Source organism: Euwallacea fornicatus, chromosome 12 (genome assembly GCF_040115645.1).
Source record: "Euwallacea fornicatus isolate EFF26 chromosome 12, ASM4011564v1, whole genome shotgun sequence".
In the NCBI taxonomy this organism is placed as follows: Eukaryota; Metazoa; Arthropoda; class Insecta; order Coleoptera; family Curculionidae; genus Euwallacea; species Euwallacea fornicatus.
This window is the reverse complement of record NC_089552.1, coordinates 5,025,535-5,051,290: the sequence shown is the minus strand read 5'-3', so window position 1 is coordinate 5,051,290 and position 25,756 is coordinate 5,025,535. Positions and strand designations below refer to the sequence as shown.

At 32.9% G+C, this 25,756-nt stretch overlaps 1 protein-coding gene across 4 annotated transcripts in view; it reads right to left on the bottom strand.

Annotated features, from left to right (window-relative positions):
- The window catches only part of Wdr62 (WD repeat domain 62), a 58,785-nt gene extending 34,521 nt beyond the window's left edge, over positions 1–24,264 (bottom strand). Inside the window, exons 1-2 of one of the 4 annotated variants that reach the window (XM_066288458.1) lie at positions 23,793–24,264; positions 13,322–13,496 (exon numbers count right to left, since the gene is read on the bottom strand). In XM_066288458.1, the coding sequence (XP_066144555.1) occupies positions 13,322–13,411 (90 nt within the window). In that variant the 5' untranslated portion in view covers positions 13,412–13,496; positions 23,793–24,264. Of the gene's footprint in view, positions 1–3,193; positions 3,416–10,429; positions 10,974–13,321; positions 13,497–23,792 lie in introns of those variants that run through there. The other 3 variants (XM_066288460.1, XM_066288459.1, XM_066288461.1) reach the window with 3 other exon arrangements.
- Positions 24,265–25,756: the final 1,492 nt, after the last annotated feature.

Below are 25,756 nucleotides of genomic sequence, written 5' to 3'. Positions count from 1 at the left end.
TGTGGAATTTTGCGGATTGAAATGAGCGAGATCCCACAATATGACACGAGTTAAAGCTGAATAGCAATTCTGAATAACTTTCATACATAATACTTACAATTAATTTTAATTAATTATCAGAAAACCTTTGGGGATTTCTACCTGGTGCATCAAACCTGTTCTGTGACCAGTTTCGATGACAAACTACTGATTTATTTGCCGCAATTAAAAAAACCTATGTGTGGAGTCGTGTTAATAAAAGTAGAACTACTATCGGACGTTTTAATGTGTGAGAAAGCACGAATTTAGGTGTTAATAAACTCTAATGCCCAAAACTATACATGTTATATAAACCGTATTTTTTGCCTCAACACTTAAAATAGATCCATTATCTACCTATCAATAAATATAATTTGTAAATAATTAACGTATATAACAACAAGACATAAGCAATTGCAACTAATTCCTTCCCAATAGTGTGAGATATTAGTAATAGGGTTTAGTGTAAAACAAACACGGATTAACTAAAGCGTAGATCATTTGCTGAAATGTTTGATCAACGCTTTAGAGATTGATACGACTTATCGTGAGATTAAATCATTTCTTAAAATGGGCACTTGCTAATTAGTTTCTTCTTTTATGATTTGATTCCCCAACAAATTTTATAATCCCGATGTAATGCAAGTGCAAAAATGTTGTTCGTTTGATAAGGCCACACCGATCAAGGTTTTCCATTATATCGGTACGATTTTTTTTAAGTGACTGCTTCTAACTATGGTGGTGTTTAATAATAGTTGATTAAGCCTGACATAATCACAAGCTAATGAATATTTATAAACAAAAGAGCTGTAAGTAACTGTACAAACAAGCTCATATTTTCCTCGTTTTGACTCACTAATAACTGCACTTGCAAATCGAACCGTTTGGACTCTTGCAGCTCAACTGCTTCCTGAAAGTATCACAGCAAATACGCAGCAACATAATAACGAGAAATGTGCAAATATTTAGAAAGGCATAAGCAACTTAACATCATCCGGAAATTCTTATTGTGCAATAAATCATCTCCAGAAGGTGTCAGAACACATACTGAACGCACCTAAGAAAAGGGGGCACCCGTACGAGGCGATCAAGAAGAGATATTTTAAAAATTACCATCGCAAAGTGGAGAGTACACTTTTCTTGTGAATGTTTTCACTTTTTCATTGTTTCCTGTAAGTTTCGAGTTTTATCTTTCGTGAATCAATTTAAGTCAACCATAGATATCTTAAATATACCTTTTTTTCCATTATAATGTTAATGTGAAGAATATAAAGTTTTTGAAGGGTGACCAGTAAAAAGAACTCGAGTACCTGTTATATGTTGTAAATGTCCGATTTTTTATGGTGATGGTTGGAAGATGCACATAAATCAAGTCAGAAGATTTTAATTATTATCCAGAATAGTGTACGTGTTAAAGGCCAAAAGTAGGTTCGACTTGCGATTGGTAGATTTCTGGTACCACAAATTAACGTGATCTTCCCTGCGGGCCATTCGTCAGTTTAAATAAGGATTAAATATACCAATTTGGGGTACAGAACGCATACCTCTCGCCAACCGAAATCGCCCCAAGTCACCAAGAACAGTTGTTAAATAAAAAGAAAAGAAAAATAAACGATAACTACTATTATAAAATTTGTCCTTCATATTAATTACTAATTTAGTAACAGTAAATAATTCATTGTGCAGAAAACCAAATACATTTGCAAATATTTCAGAAATGTCGTTCAAGAGAAAAGGAAGCGAGATTGCCTTTTTTGTCTTAAAAGAGAATTCAGGATCATTCAGCTGTGAAGATTGCCTTTTCATCTTACTTGAATTTGTTGCAGTCTTCCAGTTATTCTCGTCACGTGTATGTGTTTGTATATGAAGTGGTTAAATGACTTGGGTACTTTCTAAAACATTACATAACAGCGTGTCAAAGTTTATGGCCTTATTTAAAAACACCGTCGTTAATTAAGTCAAGTGGAACAATTAGGGGCGTCTCATATAAATTTTGAGTTGTCCAGCATTTAAAAATTGAGTAGGTATTTTTGAGACCATGCCAACTTTATGTGAGTACTTTTTGGATGTTCAAAAACTGAGGTCAATCATTCGTGAGATTGTTAAAAGTCTGGGGAAAAGTTCGCAGGCCTTATGCATTCGACGTGACTTGGCAGCTGCATATTTTCGATATTTGTAACACGCTGTAAAGCAAAGACATAGGTAAACAATCGTAAAAATGATCGTTCTTTCTTAACTTTGTCGCCTAGTTTAGCCAGGAAATTCTCACTAAAACTCTTACTTAATGGCTCTCACACCATTCGCCAAACCTTCCCATTTCGCTTTTATAATGTTTACAGTTGACAGACACTTAAACAATTATCCATGAAATGGCACACTCTATATTCTCACAGTTCTAAACGCGGAACCAATTGGAGCTTTACGTGAGAAAAAAATTGCGTAATATCGTCCAAAAGAAATTCAATCCTGGGTATATTTGAATATACATAGTCGTGCATGACTCTGTTACCAGCAAACACGTGAATATGAAAGCTCATCTTCATCCAACCTACTTAACCAGTGGCGTATCCATACTTATCGTATCAAGAGATTTGCCAAAGGAGTCAATTTAAATATAAAAAATACATTATTTATTATGTCGCTAATTTGTTAAAAGAACTAAAGTGTATCATGAGAATGAAATCAAACGAAACACTCTTTATTAACCGTTTTAATAAAGTTAATTAGACTGCAGACGGAAAACCCGGCCAAATGTACGGCACGAGCAAAGAAATCGTTATGGTTTTCGATGAAAGTGATGATTATAGTCAGATTAAATGGTGTTTATTCATTAAAGAAGAATTGCGCTTTGAACAGTAAACGTAGATGAAATGTTGGTCGATCACTAATAATGATTTAAACGCGGCACAAATGACGGTTTCAGTTATAATGTGTGACTAATTTACGTCATGGTGATATCGACATTAATTCTCAAAGATACCTAAAAAAGGAAATACCTGAAAAACTTCAATATGGTTAAACGTGTTCTGGTATATAACGATCACTGGCATTAGTTGTTACGATTTGATTTAATTTATTAATTTTTGACTTCCTTAATACAAAGTGTTAATTATTTTATCCGATACTGTTAATAATTTTTTAATTGGTTATTTTCGATCTAGGTCGAAAATTGTACCTTATAGGTGCAAATAATCTCCTTCTCAATGAGCGGTGAGGAATTTCTCGGCATCATTTTTGTGTGTTGAAAATAACGTATATTTATACGTTAACTAACACAGATCTCAAAAGCAATGTACGTTTACAACAGGAAAATCAGACGAGTTTTACGCAGTATAGTTTTTCAGTTATGCTCGTGATTTCAGTGTAGAATGTCCATCCATAAGTACCACTTAAACACCTAGAAAGAAAAAAAATCGTGTGAAGATCATATTTGCTCTGCTAGCCTTGGCGTAATAAATGCCATTTTATTTATGCAAATCTGAGCGAATGAGCAGTATGGTATTACCACATTATGACGCGATTTACACCCCACATGCGCTGAGGTGATGCACTGTCTACTTTCGTATTATAAACTTAAAATTTTTCCTTTAACAACTTAATCTGAGATTTACGCCTACTGGCGACACATTTGATGCAGAATAGACGACGACTTAATTTTATGATGTTATCGACGAAGCCTGCCGTGTGCGATATTGAAAACAAACAATAAAACCCACCATATGCTCATCCATAAGTGAACCTGTTGACCTAGATATCTGCAAAATCACGCAATCGAGTTTTACACAGAAACATGAAAACATCTACGAGTGCAGTAAATCGATCTGAGCAGTGTCCATTTGAGAAAGGACATTGGGATTTCGCTTTCGTTCGTTCAACACTTGAAAATGTAGCTAATTTTGAAAAAACTTTTCTTTTCACCTGGAACTGATTTATGGAGAATGGAAATGACCATGAGCAAACTGATTAGTTGCATTTGAAATTCCTTGAAAATCCGTTACTACTTTCTTAGGTGGTCGAAAAGTCATTTATCTTTCACATTTCACCTGAAACAACGGTCCTTTCTCGATAATCGTCCGTCGAAGATAGCAAATCTTGCAATCATGTTGACAATGCAGAAATAAATAAACCACTTTCTTCTTTGAAACTATTAAAACGCTCTCAGTCATGTGGTAATTAATTACCTACACATTACTTATATGTGGTATCTTTTATAACATAAATACCGTTAAAACCCTTTTATAAAAGGTAACGTACATTTATATTAATTTCTATGACATCAAAAAACATTTTTATTGGCACTGGCTTTTTAAGCAATAAGAATCTCGACCAGAATCCAATAAATCAGCAAACCCACAAGAAGTCTCCCAACTAGTTGCGAAATAGTAAAATGCGATCTGAAATATTATGACCTTGTTTTTTAAGATACAGAGAAGTGAAACATTTTTTTCAATTTCCTGCTAAGGCGTGTATTGTCAACTTTATTATTTGTTCGATTGGGCTGTAGTTATCAATGCTGTTACATTTATTACAACCAATATCTCCCTCGTATGTCTATTTGAGGAATTCAATTTTCGAAAAATTACAGAGTAATTGCACTCCGACAGCGATAATTGCACTGTAGCCATACCCTGCAAGTTTTTTATTCTTGAAGTAAACACACCTGCAGCGTATGTATTAATAAATATAAAATGACATCTTGACCTCATATAATTATGGAATTAACTTTTACTGGGTGAGACGAACTAAACTGTACTTTCTTTTTGATTCATGAAAACCATTTTTATGAAAAATGTGAAGTAAATAATATATTTCAATCCATTTATTCATGACATAGTCGAGGGCAATTGAATAAGTATCCAACAATTACCGGTAATTTACCGTGAAAACTTATTGTCTGAAAACTTTATTCTCATAATATGGCGAAAGAGCCCGACTCTGAAGGAGGAGGCCTCTCTTAATGCAATATGAATATAAATGAATGAAGCTTCTTCAAGCACAACAAGTTTGAATCCTAAGTCATCTCGTTATGTTGGTGCTCGAGTGTAATTTAAGTGTAATTTTTGATTAATACATATGGTGTCTTGAAATTAAATGGACAAAGTTAAAAAGTCTTCAAGCGAAATTAATAATAGTTTGCTATTCTTCAATAATCTTCCGTTAGCGACGTACGGCTAGTTCACATTCTATTTTTTTAATTTTATTTCAGTGCTCCTTCAGTTCTTGAAATATCGAATAGAAAATTTTGACGCACACCACTGTATAAGCACATCGCTGTTAAAAATTGCGTAATTACCATTCACAATATATTGTCAAAATCAACAGTTTGGTGCTCTTTTGAGAGTCAGGAGCAATTTTTCCTCCCCAAACTAATTTTCTGTCAATCACCCTTATTCAGTTATTTCCAAAAATATCTAGGAATGCACACGTTTATTCCGTAAGGGGTGCGTATGTTTCATGTGATTTTATTTAAATTTTCAGATGCATAACAAATTATGTTGAAAGAGGGGTAGTTTCGTACCACCCTATAGATTTTTACAATAAACTGAGAATCGAAATCATGATTCTAAAGAGTACTTTTTTGTTCTATCTAGATCCCTTGAAAAGTGGCGCTCGACAAACAGTGTTTTCTAATAATCTCACACACTATTGAAGCCACGCAGATGAAATCGAGTGTTTAAAATCCTCAGAAAAATTCGGTCGTAGAAATAACATTTCTGAGTTACACCAACTCTGCATTTGAGAAAATCAGCCCAACCTCTAGCGTGCATTGACTTATATACAAATTCGTGAATGTCTCGGAAACGTTGCACCCTATTTGTTTTGAGTAAGAAGACATTTATTATGCAAAACGTACAGAGATTCATTGTTTTCGGCCAGTATTTATTAAAATAAAAGTAACTCGTACGTATTTATTAAAGATTTTCCTCCCAGATTCTAGTCATTGGCGGCGATTGAAACTTTCTAATACCGGCTATGGATTTGTAGTAAAAACTTCGTTGGTCAAAAAATATCTATGTGGCTCGATTAGCGTTCGAGGTATTTAGAAAATACCATTTATAGGACCCACTTTCAAAAGGGTTTCGATTTTTTTTAATTCAATCTGAGACGTATATTTCAAGGAACTTTTTGTTCTTTTTAAAAATAGATTCTAAAGAGAACGTACTTGTGTGCCTACGAAATTTCAAATCTCAAGAACTGAAAGAAATAGGATTTTTTTTCATATGAAACTTAAATATCCTGTATTTCGGTAAAAAATTTGACAAATATTTGGATTAAAAAACATGAACTGAATAACCTGAAATGAAAAATAAAAAAAACTTGCAATCGTAGTTTACGCTGCACTCCTTTAAATTGAAATTCTGTCTTTATCAGAAGTTCCACTACTGGTAATTAATGTTACCTCCAGAATCTGATCAACCCACGATAATAAACGTATCCGCCCCGCTTTAGCAGAGCTAACCTACTCACATCAGAACAAAATCATTGTTTCGAAAGATTATTAAAATTAATGACAATAAAAATGAAACGTTGCATATCATGTATCTCTCGCTACTTCTAATTTGCAACACCAAGGTCTTTCCAGTTCGTATAAAGAATTTGCGTCAGAGCTGTCATCAATCATTCTACTATTATAGATCGTGGCCCTATTAAGAAACTCGACGATCCTTTTAAGGTAAAAATGAAAAAATTCGCAAAGAACAAAAAACATCCGTAATGGCGGCGTCTTCTAAAAGGTAAAAGTGGTCGGTTGGTTTATTTATGTATATGGAAGCTGACATGATCATTCCTAAGAAGGTACAGGTAATAAGGATACAAGCTTTTTCCTTCAATATACGTTTTGTTGCTGTGCAACTAATTGCATCGAGCTCCTAGACAATTAAGTGGGCGTAAAAAGTAACTTTCTACCTCAGTTTTCATTAGCGAGCCTTGGGGAGTTATCTGTGCTTAAGACATTTATGTCCATAATAGCCATTACCATTTCAGTTCCACACGAAACACCTGTAGGCTCTGAAATTCACCAACAATCGGTTATTCTTAAAAAGTTACGAATGTGAAGGTAACGTAACAGAATCATCACCAACGGCAGTTTACCCACTAGGTACTATTACTGTTTGGTATGAAGTCGTTTTTGCGTGGTGAAAGTCGTAACCGAGTCAGGAGATCTGTGTCTCATTTAAGTTACCAAGCAATCACGATGATAAAACTCATGTTTCCTGTAAGACCAAAAATACGAAAGTGTTATGTTTACTGAGGTAATAAGTTACACAGTATTAGAACTCGTAGTGGTAATAAAACCCTTGATTCTTGAGTATTGAAGACATGTTGCAATGTTCTAGAGCAGCGCTCGTGTGAATTCTCATAGATTAATAATGAAATACTTTATGCAGCTTAAGTAAAATTAGCACAAAATTCGTATTTATGTATTAATACGTCAAGGTAATGCAAAGTTTTATTTTATGTGATTTATCCGAGTAAACATAGCGGCCAGATTATCAAAACATTGTGTAATGTTGATGTATAATAATTTGCATATCTACTTACACATTACTCAAAATAAACGTGTGGTTATTAATCGTTGTTGGTACATCACTCATTAATAGCACGTTTCCCAAGGAAAAATATTAGAAAGGCTTGTTTATTTTTTTATATGGGCGAGATGTTCTCATTGGATGCTTTTAAAGGGTATTTTAGTCGATATAGAAGAAAACCGATAACGGTGACTTTGGTTAAATTTTTATAATAAGCTTAAGGGCGAAAATCGCATTGTGATGTCCACCACTGCTTCGGTGATACACGGTACTTTTAGAAAACGTAAATTGTTTACAAGCAGCTGTAACTCCTTTCGTGTTCAAAAGTTTCTTTCGTAGTTTAAGAACAGTAACACATTTCCCTGGAATGTCGAGCAATGCGCATTAAAAGCGCAAAGTATATTTTAATATACATCTATCATCGTTTCGACACTACAGAGTGTTCTGCGAAAGCGTATATGCTTTCATAGTGGCTGCAAAAAATAGAATTACACATTTAATTAAGCAAAGATTACAAGGGACTGAAAGTATATAGATGTTAACTGTGAATCCATATCTGTAGTCCTTAGTTGTTTAACCCGTTAGCGCCCAAATTATTTTGTCGTGAAAAAAGGTCCTGCTTTCTTCACGAATTAGTCTTTTAGCATCATATTTGAAAATTCATCTTGAAATGTATTTTTTTTTTCAGCGGTTTTTTAAAAAATAGGTGATCTATATATAGATCACTGGAATGTGTCGTATATTTTTTAATTTTATTTTTGGTTAAATTATTTAGGCGTTAAATTCGTAAATTTTATTTTTTACAAAAACTATTTAATAAAAAAAATACAAAAACTAAATAAATTGTAAGTACAGGTCTACTTATTGTGCCAATTAGGAAAGCAAAGAGTACACAAGGTAACATTACATTTGTCACAAAATGTTAACTGAAGACCATCGTACGAATGCAGTTCTCGCTGCATACTTAACCACCTGCATAAGCTAACCTTATGTACCAATAAAAATAGTTTTAATAAACAAATTTATGTCATAAAGGTTGTTTATTTTCTGCGATCTATATATAGATCACTGGGCGTTAATGGGTTAATAAAGAATTTTATGACAATGAATATTACTGCATATTATGCTATAAAAACTAAGAAGCTTTCATGTTCTACCTAAAACGTTCCAAATTCATTGATTCATTTTGATACTGATTTATACTCAATAATAAGAAGTTTTACATTGCTTTCAAAGATTCACATGTCCATAATTATTTATTTTACTAAATTTTGTTCAAATGGCAAAAAATACCATAAAGACTATTTAAAACTGTAGTCACCAACGTTATTATACCTTAAAAAAAAGACAAATTTGTTTTAATACTTATTTTGTCATTTATTCGAATAGATGCTGATGTAATTATTTTCTCACATCCAGCTATTCGTACATTAATATATTATATATAATATTATAAAACGTTAAATATAATTAAAAATATATTAAATAAAATATTGAAGATACATATCATATATTGATATTTCACCTTTCATTAAAATTTATAAGTATTTACCCAAATAAGATTTTTTAAAATTCTTATTGAGTTCGTTTTCGATTATTCAAATGCTTTTATAGATTGGGTCAAACTGACCACTTTTAAAGATATCTTCCTATTTCTAAGAGACATTGACAAAAGCTGATAGCGGTGCTTGTAGCTCAATTTTTATGTGAAACTTAATGGCGAAAACCACATTTTGATATCCATCACTGCTTCGGAACTACGGGATTATTTATAAAAAACGTGCATTGTTTATAAGTGACTGGAACACTTTTCGTGTTGAAAATTATCATTTTCTATAAAAACATAGTAACACATTTTACTTGAGTGTCGAACAATGTGCATTATGTTACCTCATTGTGTTGCCAATTATGATTATTGTGTTCACAAGGCCTGCTACATCAGCATAAGCAAGAGCATATACATACGTATTTTCCTGTTACTTTTTCAGTAAATTTGGAACAAGTGAAAGAAAAATAAAATCTTGCGTATGGTATTAAGGAAAAATCACAAGAAGCCAAGTTATATGGTCTTGGTGGATAATTCTTAGATGCCATCATACTCATTAATGCCATTAGGCCATAAAATTACTGTCTTGGGAAATTCAGAGTTACTTCAGTACAGTGTCCCTGAAAGCAAATAATACTCCAGTTTTTCAGCAAATAATGTCCTGAAAACAGACTGATTGTATCCCGATATAATTCAAATAAGTAAAAAATAAAAAAGCGATCCGTATAAGATCAAGTTTTAGTAAAACTTTAAGACGTACTATTTTATGCGCTGAATGTGAATAACTCAGTCCTAAAACACGAATAAAACTGCTACAGTTTTCTCATTTAAACTCATATTTCTAAAATGCAAGGATTAAACCGTTGCATTTGTTAACGAGGCGGGAAAGTGATCTATCCTCACATAAAGGAACTTTGTAGGATAATTGTTTAGGCAGAACTTATTGCAGTAACAATTTAATTTACTGCAAAAGATGAAATGCTATAGAGTGAGGTTTGAAAAATAAGCGATAGTGAGGGTGGAATGAAACAGGCTTAAAACTTCCTAATAAACTTTAAATTACGCAAAATTCTAGGTGTGTCCATCGAATGATTCTATACTTTTAAAAGTAATGTTTTAAATTATATTTCACGATATCGTGAGAAAGTTCGGTCATAGAAACAACTGAAATGAAATCACATTAAAATCGTTTGCAACTTCTAAAATTTCTCAATTTAAACACGTTATTTTTAATACCGTGGGGACCATATGCCTTTTCTATGTAGAAGATGATATTGACCATGAATGTATCACTCATACACCTGCACCTAGCGTGCCACCTGTTTGATAAACGTACCTGTGATGCCATAATCAAATCCCAAAGAAACTTTAACTGGGTTCACATATTCAGCTATGCAACAATTCCTACACCACTGCACGATTTGTAGTTGGATACTTCCACTGGACATTAACCCTCACACATTTATTAATGACAAAATTGAAATATACATACGGTGATCAAGAAGTTATTCAGCAAAAATGTAAAATAACAAATTAGTTATATTTCGTGCAAAATCCGCGTCGAAAAGGTGAAACCGGAAAATTTACGTTAAGCCTCGTCTACACCTTCATATCGCTCGTATCGAATAACAACTGAACACTAGTTGCAGCGAATATTGTTATAAAAAATCGCGGTAAGACTCGCCAAAGAAATGGTCAAGTCAAATACCGCCGGCGGCAGTACTTAGAATGTCGGCGGAGGCGGCGTTGTTGTTAATTACCGGTTAACTGTGTCAAAAATTCCATTACAACTAGACAATTCATTTGCCTTGTACTAAGCAATTGAAAACAATTATTTAGCGGCAAAGGAACCACACAGCAATTTTGTAAAGTATTGTAGACACTGTCATGCTCAGTACTCGTAGAGTACTGCCAGTCGGTTCTTTTGTTTCAGCACGTACGAAGTACTGAGTACCTTGCTTATTCATTCCATTCCTCACTTCATTGTCCTGTAAAAGATTAATCTTGCCTATGCCTTCGCATATCATGAAGAAGGTACTGTTTTTTAATATACACAGTGGTCGTTGTTGGAGGTAGAAGCGATTGTAAAGTTAATTGTTGTATAGGACACCCTATATGGCTTGTATTTTAGAAATAAATTAATTGACATGTCATTTCTGATGTGTGCATGAAAAAACCATAAAATCTTTAGTGTAATTTGTGGATGTTTCGGTTAAAAACACTCGACTCACCTTTTTCTTTCGCTCCGTATAAATCCATTGTTTTAATTGCTTTACGCGTGTACATGTAAGGAACGGTATATATCCTGTGTTAAGTATTACGTGACGTTTAAAAAACACGTAAATATAGTCTCAAAATGGAATGGTTGACCATGTGCACACGCACATCTTGACTGGACTGGAAACGACAATATAGGGACCATATTGGCGACTTCCATAAGCTGCACAGTGAATATAAAAGAAGTGGAAAACTCAAATAAAAATTTGTTTGTGTTTATTAAATGTTAATAGAAGTAAAACAAACAATGTTATTATAATATATATAAAAACAGAAATTTCGGACGAATTTAGCAAGCCTACTAGACAAACCGTGGGTGCATATAGTATAATTATATAATATCTGAAATTTCTTAGTATGGCAATGTACCAACTATCCAACATCAAATCACCTGCGTATCCTATTTTTTCACTCCTATGCCATTATCCATTTGTATGTTCACATTCACATGCGACTATCTCGATATACGTACTTTAAATTCCTTCATTGACCAATAAATAAATGCTGTTGCAGTAAAGAACTTTAGGTATAGTCAAGTAACGTAAAACTATCACCTAGTTTTCAATTCGCCCTTTTATTAATTGACCACAAGGAAGAGTAGAAATGAAAATTGGTTAAACGGAAAAACGGAAAAGAGTTCAGAAACGGAAAATTTGCAATGCGGAAAATTGCGAACCATTCAATAAGTTCATTTTCCGAACATCGCGAATCACAACAAACGAATTACGAGGAATACGAACGACAGAGTTTAATAATGCAACTTTAGGGTTTAACACGAATATCGAAAACTTGCAGCAACCTCAAATTTCAATAATTCATTCAAATCGCGTATCAAAAAGATATGGATACAACAAAATTGTCTCATAAAACCTTACATTACGTACTTCTTACATTACTAACAATCATGCGCACATGTATTGTACCTATAAGGTTAATTTACGGAATGAACAACTTCCGATGTGCAGGCATTCCAGAAATAATCAACAATTCCTGTAGATAAGGTACGGTTGGTTATCTGTAGGCTCTAAAACGTAAATTATTTATTAAATGATGGATTCAAAGTTATTGCAAACTGGGCGAAGAGTCTCGCACCGTTGCCGAAAACGCCGACATTTTCGTTTATCTCAGAAAGTGCCGCTACGCTAAACATCATAAAAATGTGTAACTTTATCGTTTGGGACTTGACTTCGTCTCTTAAGAGAAATAAGGGAATATGTACCTATTTGCTGTTTGTTTATTAAATCCATTTCGTTACATTTCAAAAAGTAACTTTAACATTTTCAGCATATACAGACGGTCTACATATAAATTTAAAAATTATTTTTTTAATTTCTAACAATATTGCAAGAAAAAGTAATTCTTAAGACCATTACTTATCTTTAAACTAGGATTTAGACGGTTATTATTATATAGGAAAATATAACATTTACGTAAACACCTATAAATAACCATCAATTGAACGAGTACTTTTTGACGCTCCCTGTATAATAATCCCTAATGTGGTATATCAAATCGTGGTTGCAAGCGCTCGATAGATATTTCAAGATAAAAGAAAAAAGAAGATTTCAATGCGAATGAGATACATTTAATTTGTACAGGTTGTAATGTCTAGTTGTATATGGACTTTTTGTATCGATATCTGTCACTTTACACAAAGAGATGTCTGCTTCCAATGGTTTTTAATAAACAAACATTTATTTTTTCATTCGGCAACACGTCAAAAGTTATCCATTAGTCGCGTAACAGGAATTTAGTTTTTCTGGATTTTCCAAGTAAATATCTCTTTTTATAATTCTATCGTCATAGAGAATTTCATGTCTTTATCATTGAGATTATAAACTAAGTATTATTCATCATCACGATCATCTTTACTTACTCGACCTCAGTAATCCAATATAGCATATTTTTGAATTAACACAATATTGAGCCTGTGAAGCAATTAAGTACTTACTCTATCGGTAATCCTCTCTTCGGGTTTCCCTCTCTTCAACGATTTCGCTCTTTTGATGATCCCTCCATGGCTGCCGTCCACCTCATCCATTGTTTTCGGCACTTGTTGTTCAATTCCACTTTTCAATTCCTTCTTATTGAATGACAATGCAACGTGACAACTACATCTTTTGTTCCTGTAGACCAAAAGAATAGAATATATATTAATCTTGACTTATACTCTGGAGTTTACTTGGCAAACAGCATTATGTAATAACCATGGACACTACATTCATTTCCTAAAATTTCGTTTGCTTTGCTTTTTACGTAATTATTGTTATTTTGTCTGTAAATAGTAGTATAATTTATAGTAACGCATGTAAATGCAAGGTATTATTATGGTATTATAGCTGTGGACATGTGAAGTATTGGAGATTGACTAATATTTCCTTAGTGACAAAAAATCAGAACTCATGTAACTTTACTGAGGTAATTTCCATAATACAAACTTTGGTTAATTGGTTGGTTCTCATACAAATTATGTTCAGAATATGGTTACAAGTATTTTGATCATTTGGCCTTCGGCACAATAGCTTTCTTTACACAAAAACCATTATGATGGCACAAAAATATTAGGCGAGCTATCTTTTTGCCATAAAATTAGTATTTAGTTTTAACTTGTCTCTCTACACAAACATAACGGGTGACTACACTAGTTGGTTCTGTAGGCCGCGTATAGTGTTACAAAATAGGTATAGTAGTACTTTTTCCAAAACCAGTACTGGCAGTAGTTTTAGCCGTAATACCAGTTCTCCATTATACATATTATTCCGGTTAACTGTAAAAAGTATTTCATATTACAAACGTGAATATGTTTTTGCCTTGTGGATAAAATGATAAGAATTTTTATGAGCCAGGAAGCTTGAATGACGTAGGGAATTTATAGAAGTAGCGGAGTAGACGGATAGTCTTATTAATAAAAGGGAATAGTGGCTCGTTACATTACGTATGCAGAGATACTTTCTTTATAGTTCTCTACCCTAAAGGTTACACTCAGAGAATCGCTTAAATTCATTTAACGATTTAGATTAAATGTCTTCAGACTTTAGGGTTCGAATTTTGATTAAATTTATTGTGAGGACGCGAACGGTTCAAATAATCCAGTGTGTACAAATATGGGAATTAATCTTAATCCCAAACGAAAACAGCGAATTCTAGGTTCCATCAATAAACGATTATTTGATAAAATGTTTCTCATAAAGAACAGGAAATTGGAAAAAGTATGTGACAATTCGAACTAATTGCGGAAATTTGTAATGCACTGAAAGTAATGGAGAAAATAGAACAATTCAATAGAGAAGGCGATAGCGTGCGTTAAACTAAATGTATTAAAAAACAAAAGATCATTATGGCCTCAAAATATTAGTCTAATTATCGATGTCTCAGTTTCCTTTCTCACACTGTCGGTATTGTCTTCTACACCCATTTTATTGCTGATTTTTGAACAATGCGTTTCGGTTCATGCACTCAAGAAAATATTTACGTTACACATAATTAAAAAGTACGCGGAATGTACTTATTGATGCAAATCAGTACCGGATGTTTCACATCAATATAGGTCAAAATCTCCGTCAAAACACAACATTTTATGCATTTAGAAACTTCAGAGTGGCCATAAGAAAGAGAACTTCTCTGAAAGTCAAAGATTACTGATTTTTTTCCGATGTCTGTGCCCCTTTCTCCAAACGTCCCAGGATACGCTTCTCCTCCCATGAGGAATGCACGTTTAAGGCGTGACGGCCGTTTATTTTAGCGATATGACGAAAGAAAGCAGTAATTTTGCGCCCAATTGAGCATAACTTAATAATCATTGTCTATGAAGTATTCTGATGTCAGTATAAATGAAACCAATAATATATACAACATTGACAATAATTATACTGTTGTCTTCCTTAACGGAGTCTTCAGTGTCACATAAGAATACCAGTTCTAACGCATGCTATGGAAGGAAGTGGCAGATGGTAATAAGACAAATTTAAATATGTTTCTAATATATATTTACTGGACATTACTATGATTGAATGGAGGAACTTCGGTTAAACTTCCTCGTTTCAACTTCAATTGGAACGAACAAGAAAATCAAATGAAGAAAGACAGCACTTTCATGAGCAAGGCATATAAAGCGATAAAAAAATATGTTAGATTTTTAATTAAAAATAATACACTAATTCCATAGGTCAGCCTTTCGCAACAGTCATGAATCACTAAATTATCAAAGATTGGTAACTCCATTATGACGATTTGCTTGCATTAATACCTTTGTTGTATTGCCCTAATGGAGAATTCAATAACTTTGTACCAAAATTAATAGAATTTGTAACATGTGCTCATATGAGTCCTTGATTGAGGTCCACTTTGGAAATTAACAAAAAATTACGAGTATTAAACGACCTTGACACAAAGTGATTTTGGAATCTGCTGAATATATTTTCATCTCATTAATAGGTGTTGCAGTAAACAAACACAATCAAAAGTCCTTATGTAATGTTTATTTTTAATAAAAGTAGGATTAATAGTCGTTAAATGTATAGATTTACATTGGGCGCGTCTGAGAAAAACGTATATTTGGCATCATTGCATGGTTTTTGGATGGGGTAAATCAAAAGCCATCTTGTAACAAGTACCATGCAGTTTCGTTTCATGCTTCATGGAAATACTAAACAGATTTCATGCTTGTTACTAACCTTAAGCAGATTCCGATATTTGTTGAGTAGTTTCTTGTGTTATCTGAATTAACATAGTAACGTAAGGATTTCATTATAGCGCAAAATATAAGGTTAATTAATAATCAAACTCGTTTTTATACGAATGTGTTTACATAATCGTTTTTGTCCTCGCATGAGGATAATGGTATTACATGTACCACCCTCTTCAAATTTTAACCATCTTTCAAAACTCCTAAAAAACCCGTATCACTGCATTTCAACAATACCAAACATTACCAATTTAGTTTAACTTTGTCAGGTATTATCATTTCGTGTCAATAATTTAAATTGACATTGACACATTAATGGTGATGGTACATCAGAAAGTCTCCTTAGGAATCCTCATTTCAATAAGATATGGTTGGTGGTTAAGATACAAGGGGTTCAAAGACCTATCTGCACTTCCACGTGGTGACCCCTGAATGCCCTTGCGAGAAACACGACAGGAAAGGCCATAGAAGGTCAAGACTAAATGACGAAGTGACCGAATACCCAAGAATGACCATATACGTATGAATGCCACAACACAAAGAGAAACATCTAAGGAAAAAACGCAAACATGCAAGAATAATTTCCATTGCCAAAGGAAAAAGCAAAAATTTCTCTCAGAGGTATATATCAGGATAGGTAACACCATACGAGACCAGAAGGACATAGATAAGGAGATTGCAAGTAGGGACAGTGTCTTCGCTCCGCTATTTTTCAAGTTGCGTTTCAAGTATACCCCTCCAGAGAAAACTTGTGAATAGACTTGTATTTGAACACAAAGTTTTTATACAAAATAGTGAAAATATGGATAATTTTTCAAGGAATCGTGTAGGGTACAAATGTACGCATATTTACTGTGACATTTTAGGAGATCTTGTGTTTTTTTTTAATTTGCCAATAGTTAAAGTAGAAATGAAAACTATTTTTAATAATTTCTCGTGGGAGAATTCCTAACAATAGCTTTTCTTCATCAATATATGTCCAGATATACTGCAGGGATCGTCATTAACGTGCCCCTCGGTATAGTTGCATTCTGCTCAACCGGAACACAAGTAGATTTTATTTTTCAATTATGATGGTTATAATTTTCTGAAATCCAATAAATAATGATAATCTGATAGATTAATCGTTGACCAAATTCCAATTTTCATGAAATAACTCTGGAATCATAAGAGAATTATATGTTTTAATATGAAATCGTTGAGAATTTTATCTTGACACAGTTCACCTACAATAAAAACTTAATTATTTATTCGAACGTTAAGTAAATCTGTATTCCATATAAAATATATCTGTCGCTTTATATGTATTTAACAGTTTACTTATAGTAACAATCACTGCAATCCTACAGTCATACAACAAATGTCAATTCTCATTGATACAGATTTGTCCCTGACATTTTCGCTGATCTATTTCAATCTACATAGGCATTTGCGGCTAGCAAATGTCGATGAACTGCAGAAAATCATTCCATAATGGCGATTTGCAACATGTTTTAAGTAGTTATTTTACATCTTAAATATCTGTAGTCTGTACGATTAAACAGGAGGCAAAGTCACGGTTTATGCAAAAGGCCATACCGAAACTTCTAACTTTACCCATTACTATTTAATGACCCGGCTCCATGTGCTTTGGTCAATTAACTGTAACATCATTATATCATACAATTGGTTTATACCCTTAGGTAATTCTAAAATATCCCTTTTGGATATGAAACCATAAATGATTAATGTCGGTAGTAAGATTTTCACCACGAGACTTAATAGCCAAGGAAATAAATAAACAATAAAGCAAACGACATTTCCATATACTATAGAATCGTGTTCGCAACCTTGGTTACAAATGGTAATTCGGATTAAGTTTTATTTATCTCTGTGCATAATTGCTCATGCTGTTGTTACTACCCATAGCTTTATCGGTGACCTAAAAATATGAACAACTTATGCGTAATGCACAATTTGCATGGAATAAGCCTTAAGATTGTTTCAATGCTTATTCGAATCCATGTAGAGAAATTATTGTCCTTTATAAAATATTTTCTATTTAACTCTAACCTCAACTTAATATGCACATACTCCAAAGCTGCATTAGGAAAATAAAATTTACCCTGGACGTAGCTTCCATGAAAGTAGAGCTAATACATCATTGATAATAGAGCTAATGCGTCATTGATAATAAAGCTAATATGCAGCGCCGTTTACCCTTTTACAACGTAAACATCAGTATAAGGTTCTACGCGACGAGTCGTGTTAATGGAAACATGCAACATTTAGGCAGGGCCAAACTATTGTGGACACTAAGGGTTGAAAAATCGAGGGAGCAGGTCACCCCTGCAAATTATATTAATCGAAAGTGCAGGTTGAAATAACCAGTAGGAATGGCGGGGCAATAACCCTGTTTTAATAACGCCTGCCAACATACACACCTAATCATTATAGATAAGTTTCAAAGGTGGATAAATTCTGCAAATAATCGTGGTTCATTGCAGTTTATCGGCCTTCGCCTTAATGCACTATCCTTGTTAAATGTTTGGTAAAATTTTTCGAAAGGTTCATGGAAGTTCGAAAAACATGTTGTTCATGTGTGCATGGATTTTTTTTTCTGCAATAACAAACAGTAAAGAATTTAGCTCAAGTGCACTAAATACTACTTTGGTAGATGTGGTGAGGACGATCTTTTTGACGATGCATAGCCGAGTAAAAAATCGATCTAAGTTATTGGTAGCGATATATTTTGCCTCATTCAGTAATACGACAATGGTATATTACCAGTGCATTCGCCCGGATAGTTTATTATGATGTGCCCGAGATTCAATTGTTTTCCCTAACACCTATTTTGGGATTCCTAACACACGCGTGTGTTAGCACTCGTCTTCGTAACTACTAATTACATCGCTTACGTTTACTTTTATAGGGAATCCAGGGAATTTATCGTATTCACCTTTCTAGAGAGAATATCTCATAATGTTAAATTTCATTTTGTAGATACTAATATGGATATATGGAACTCGTCACATTTTAGCGTTTCTACAAAAAAAGTTGTAAGAAAGCAGTAAAAACACAGTAGAAACAAAGGATTCAATGGTTGGAGCTAGGTATAGAACATCTTTTATTGAAACTACTCATGCATTTTCGAAAATCTTTAGAAAACTGTTAAATGCAAAAAAAGTGCTCGTGACAAAACAGGTTCTATAGTGCAGAAGGAATTATTTCTTTTTTCAAAGATTGTGCAATAGTGCTGCGCCAAAAAAATTCGCCAGAATAAAACGGAGCCCTGGAAAAGATATCACTCTGTTCATGACTTGGCATGCCTGGGGGAAAAAAGAGCGAAACACAGTGCCTTGAAATTTCCATGACCTTTGTTAAAAGGAGGTTGCTACTGAAAAAAAAATCACGTTGTAGATTTTAACATCAAATTTAAATCGACAACTGCACCAGCATTGCCTGCTTTTCGCAATCTTGTAAAATATTTGGCAAAAGCTGAATAATGCTGCTAATGCCATAGTAGGTATCTTTCTTGATTCCTCGTATGCATTGCCGACATATTCCATTGCAGTAACCATAAAAACAATAAATATTTGTTGCATTGTTGGATTGGACCTTTATTTGTTTTTATAGGCAGAGTTAAATTAAAAGCATAAAACATATTTGTGAGAATATTTGTAAACAATTAATTTCCTTATAATTAAGTATTACACGTAACTTGAAGTTGAACCTTACATCTCTCTTAAAAACAATTTGCATCATTTATATCCTGATGATTGCCGTGGAATGCTAATTTTACAGTTAACTTCGATTTGCGAGCATTAAGGAATGATCATTTATTATATATGTGTTATTTACTGATTGTAAGATAAATCTTGAAGAAACTATTATTCATGCAATTTATAATATTTTCCTGACAAAGCGTCTATTTAAGAGCATATTACTTACTAGCGATGATGTTGACGTTAAGCAAATGAATATTACAGCAAATTTTACTTAATAATTAATGTTGCTCTAGTGAAATCAGCGGTGGCCAAAAATTCGAAAAACCTTTCGCATATACGTATTTTTATTGAAATATCTTTAATAATAAGTTCTTAATTATCTTATGAAAGCAGTTTGAAAGAAGCCTTCGCACAACAAGAGAGTTTCCTTTGTGAGTCTTATTGTTCCCAAGTTTATTCCAAAATTCCAACCTAAATTTGTCCATTAATGCCGTTAGGAAAATGTGATTTTTTTAAGCGAACCCACTCCTATTTTTAATGATACCAGACCTGGTTTTGCCAGAATTTTACAGGACTTATTTATTTTAAATTAAAACATAAGATATTAAAAAAGTGTATTACTTAATTAGATGAAATCCGAGAAAAAAGGTTCAGGCAAATTCAAGGTGTAACTTGATTTATAATAGATAAATATTATTTAAACCCAGTTTTAAAATACTTTAACGAGGCTTTACGGCAAGATCTGATATTGACAGGGTTTAATAAGGTTTATATACATATATGTAAGATTCGAGGTTCAAGGGCGGAGAGAAAAACACAATTTCCAGAGCACTTCTTTATTCTCCGTGAACCAAAAATGGAATCCCGATACCACCCGGTATCCATACACAGAATATATCCCCTCTTTTTTGAGAACCGATAAAATGGAAGGGCTGTCCACCTTTTTTCGCACGGGTACCAAACCCCTAAACGTCATTCTCACCTACGCGAAAGGAATTTATAAACAACCCTCTCTTCCCACGTTAATCTGGGGAAGAGTTTGATACCAAAGGCCTGTACCACTTTCAGATAATGCCAATTAATGGTCTTAATATAAACAAGAAATGCAAAGAGATTCATGACAGCCCTTTTACCATTTTCTCGCACTTATCTTGGGAGGAATTTAGAGCCAGAACACCATGATATTTTCGGATAATTGATTAATTGTTTCAACATGGACAAAGAATGCTCACATATATATTCCTATTATATGTGTTTTGCAAGGAACTATACTCTCATATTGTATTAAAGGATTAAGCCTATTTTTGGATATACAAAGACTTCGACCTATATTCCGACGGTAAATATGTGTACCCCTTTAGCGCACATACTGCAAAATACTTATACTTCTATAACCAAGCATAATACTCATTTATTCCGTCCACAAGGTAAAGTGGTTGTCCAAGTTGGGTAAAAAATGTTCTATCCACTTTGAATCGTCAATAAAGTTTAAAATTTTTTATATATAAATATGCGCATAAGATGTTACTTTAAGGGTTAGAGTAAAAATCGATTTGGCCATTCACTGCTGGCGTCGTATAAGTGCAATGCTAAACACAGTGTCATATCGCAAAAACGACTCATGTATTGATTACATAATATTACTTTTTCTTTAAATTTTCCTAATAACATTAAGCGCAGAGACCTTTATGAAATTGTGATGTAAACAATTTATTGACATGTAAGATTTAATAGTTTACAATAAATATTAAAAATGGAAAATAAATGGATGTTACTGGGGCAGGGCTTAAACTCTAGACGCTTATGGCCATATTTTAACTTAATTGTGTCCTCCAGAACCTTCTAGCTACTATAGAATTTTTAACATTTTCTGCATTGTCCATTTAATTGTGTATATATGTTCCCAAAACATTCATTCCCACTTTGGAGCACATTGTATATATATTAAATTTTGTAAATCATTAATTTTTAAAAGATGATGTTTTTTTTTAACCATGATATTTTTTAGTTCAGCTTCTTTTCTACAAATGGTAATTACTACATACTTGAAATATCAATGGATACCAAGTCCAACTGATCTTCGCCCACACAAAATAATTCAAATTTTTTTGAAAAGGACCCAACATATGAAATAATAAAACTGCACAAGATATTATTTACTACTTGGGAGATATCCAATGTTGCTTAGTTCCAAAAGAGAGCCGATTTTTAAAGTGGAAAAGCAGTATTATAGCTACAAATTTCAAATGTTAAAGTTTATTACTTTTAACCAAATAACAGAACACGTTACACTAATTACAAAAATAAGTTACCCCGAAAACCCGTTACACAAACCACCCAACTAATTAACTCTTTGTGGCTATTTGTATTGTTTCAATGCCAATTAAGTTATTATTTATTTTTATAAAATGACAGTTATGTTGTCATATTGGCCGTTGTTGAGGATCTATCATCATAATAGCCAATTAGGCCATGATTTTTGACCTTACTTTTGACATATAATAGCCTGACGTTTTGCTGTATGTTTACTTCCCACATTAACAACTTTTAGCTGTTTTGAAAACATTTAAAATATATAAAAGCTGAGTTACTAGTATAGACATATCTTGCCTAATTGGCTAATACAAATATTTTTCTCATAAAATTTACATTTAATCAAAACTCAAATAAGTTGTATGTTTACATTTAGAGGTGGCATGTTATGGAATGTGTTGTTTCATGATGGGTCAAAATTTGTAGGAAATCATAGAAAAAGTATTTAATAGAATGTTGGCATGTCCAGTAGAATTTATTAAAATTATTATTATTGGTCAAAATAAACACCAAATAGAGCTACAAAATTCTGAGCTATTTTTTAATAGCATTTTCACAGGTCATAGCATTAATTCCAATTTTTTTTGTGACCTATAATCCAACTGACCCCATTTCTAATAAAAAAAAGTGTCATCTAAAACCAAGGGGTAGATTGCTGATGAAATTTTTTTATGCTGAAATACTTTGTAACTATCTTGAAAATACTGCAAAATTGTTTGAGAACACCAAACACTATGAACTTCAGACATACCTCAAAAAACTTGTAATACCTCTGAATGTCTCGAAGTATCTATGTATATTTTAAGGATTACTCCTCATCTGTGAATGAAGATAAAGTTAAAAACACAGAACTGTGTTATAAGCGGAATAATAATTTATTATCAAAAATGTTCATATTATGTCACACTAATCAAAGCGTTTAAAAAAAAGTTTTAAGATAGTACAAATTGTTAGTTCTTAGTTTCAACAAAGATATGAGATGTCATCAAAAATAATAAACGTCAAACTTTTTCAAATCTTTCCAAAAAACAAAAGAATACAAATTTGGCAATCCTGCACATAATCATATAAGGTATGAATCAGTAAGAAATGTATAAAGAAATTCCTGGTCAATAGTGTTTGTATTTAAACAAATTTTGTTTAGTAGGTGTATGTAGTAACTAAGTTTCGCATTAAATTTGGCATTGGCTTTGACATGTCTCTTGTCAACCTGTTAACAATGACTTAAGTTAAGATACACAAGTAATGTTTACAACCCATAGCACCTTTGACCAAGAAGTACTTGATGAACCCTTTACTTAAAAAATAGGTATATACTGTTTAATTTAGTACCAATTAAATGAGGTAAATCACAAGATAAATATTCCTGTAAGCATGTATTGGGCTCAATATCAAAACACAAGATTTATGTTCCGTAGTTTTCAAAAAACTGGGATTCTAACAAAGATCCTAACTTGGCTCTCAGCCTTGTTTCTAATCGAGTTAGCAAGAATTACATATTAACCATTAGTTAAAAAATGAATTTTCGTTCAATCTTACTTTTTAGTTCAATTAAAAGTTTAGATTGGCGACTCAAATAAATAGGTAAATATTCCAGATTCTAGGCAGACTTGCACCTAACCTCAATCGATTTTTTTCTAATTTAGTGACGGATTTATAGAGTTTAGTAAATGTAAAAATATATAACAAATTGTTGAAAATTATGAAAATAAACATACCTAGTTTGAGAAGTGCTCAATTTCCTTAAGTTTCCTTAGACAGTTTAAAAACACACAAAACACGAAACACTTTTCACAGCTGAAGGTTAGCACACAAATACGGCCATATTGGATTTTGAATTTAAATTCATTTGTTTGTATCGTTCGGTTTTCTTGATTCTAGAGTCACTTAGTAATTTTCGGAAGTTTTAGTTCTAGTTTATATTTATTATTAGTTTTTTATTTTAGTTCATTTTAGTTATATTGATTGCAAACAATTGATTGATGTTGTAATTTTTTAAATTATTAGATATAAAAAAGAAAAACCACATATAAGATACCTCGTCAAGTTATAACGAACGTACTAGGGACCCAGCTGACAAAAGAGAAACAGATTAACAGGAGCGTCACATATCAGAAAGAGATAAGATAATCGAGATTTCCTTCAATACCGAATTGTTAGGAAAGTTGCTGATAGAGCCAATACGCGCTGATATGCAACCAGTATTACAGCTTACTGGATGCCCCATAGTTAATAGTGTCCAATCATAGCAGTCTTCATGTGTGAAGATAATAAAGAATAACGTCATTTATCTATTTCCAAAAATTGATAATAACCGAGATACAGGGGTTGAAATTTTAAAATTAATTAAAAATTTTTTAATAAGGATAAAAATGGAAAACAGCTTTTTTTTACAAGACATAAATCTTGGGGTTTTTGTCAAGTGGAGAGTTAGAATATTGAAACTTCGAGGTAGATTGAAAAGAGCGTTATCGGCAACATTTTCGTTCAATTTTAAAGCTCATAATTTTTTATGCCGTTTTGTATAGAAATTGCGAGTCAAAAAAAAGATTTTCTCACACTTTTTAGAGTAAAACTCATATATTTTTCGTAGGCATTCTCAAATATGTTTGTTCGGTAAATTAACAAAATTATATGTATTTTTAGGTTTTAAAGAATTGAAAAATGATTTTAGACTTTACCACTCTGCGTTTCGATTCAGTAGATTTGATTATTTGTTAATTATTTTTACGGAGGCGGGTTGCGGAGAAATTGTGTATCATTAATTTGGGACTCCCTATACATATGCTTGTAAATAGTGTTAACGCTGTATAAATAGCGTGGCAGCGGCTTACAGCGTTTCATTTTACAGAGCAAAGAGCAGATGTACCATTTGACTCTGATAATTGAACAACTCAAAACAAAAGCGACCCAAAAAGCACGATTGAGAATTTTCGAGCTCACTCAATATTCTCTGAAATTACGGGGTTTTTTAGTGGGTGAAACCCCACACAGGCTGGTTGTACGGGTACCAGTATCGTCTTCTAGCAAGATTTTATATCCCCGGGGTCGCGTCCCCATCAAAAAAAAATACAGCGTTTCAGTACTCAATTCTGCACATAGAGGGCGCAACATGTAAGACGCTTTTGCCATATATTTTTTTTCGGTTTATATAAATACTGTTCCAGGACCTAAGTAATAAGTATTTATTCTGCACTGATTGTCCAAAGGTTAAAAACTCAATAAAGTAGCAAAGCGACCTAAGATCTCTTACACAGGATACGAAATATGGTGCCCGTTCCTATAGGTAAAGTACCGTGTATTGTACCGCTGGAACCAACCCCTAAGTATCCTAACTTGGTGACGATATTAATTACCTTTAATTTTTGTTAAGACATTTTCGTGCCCACCGTACCCAACCCGACTGAATGAACTGAGTTTTGGATATAGTTACGGGTTATTAACTTCCTGAACTACAGATATAGAAATACCTACCTACCTACTTATCTAAATTTGTTAACAATTTTATATACGTATTTTATTGCCTTTTATTTGGAATGTAATATATGTTGTTGAACAATTTATGCAAATCGTGATTAAATCTCATAGGTAATTTTTATGGCGTAAGGTTGCCTACTTTTTTCAGTAATTAAATTTCATTACTGCTTTTTTGATAATTTTACAACTATGTGTGACAATATAT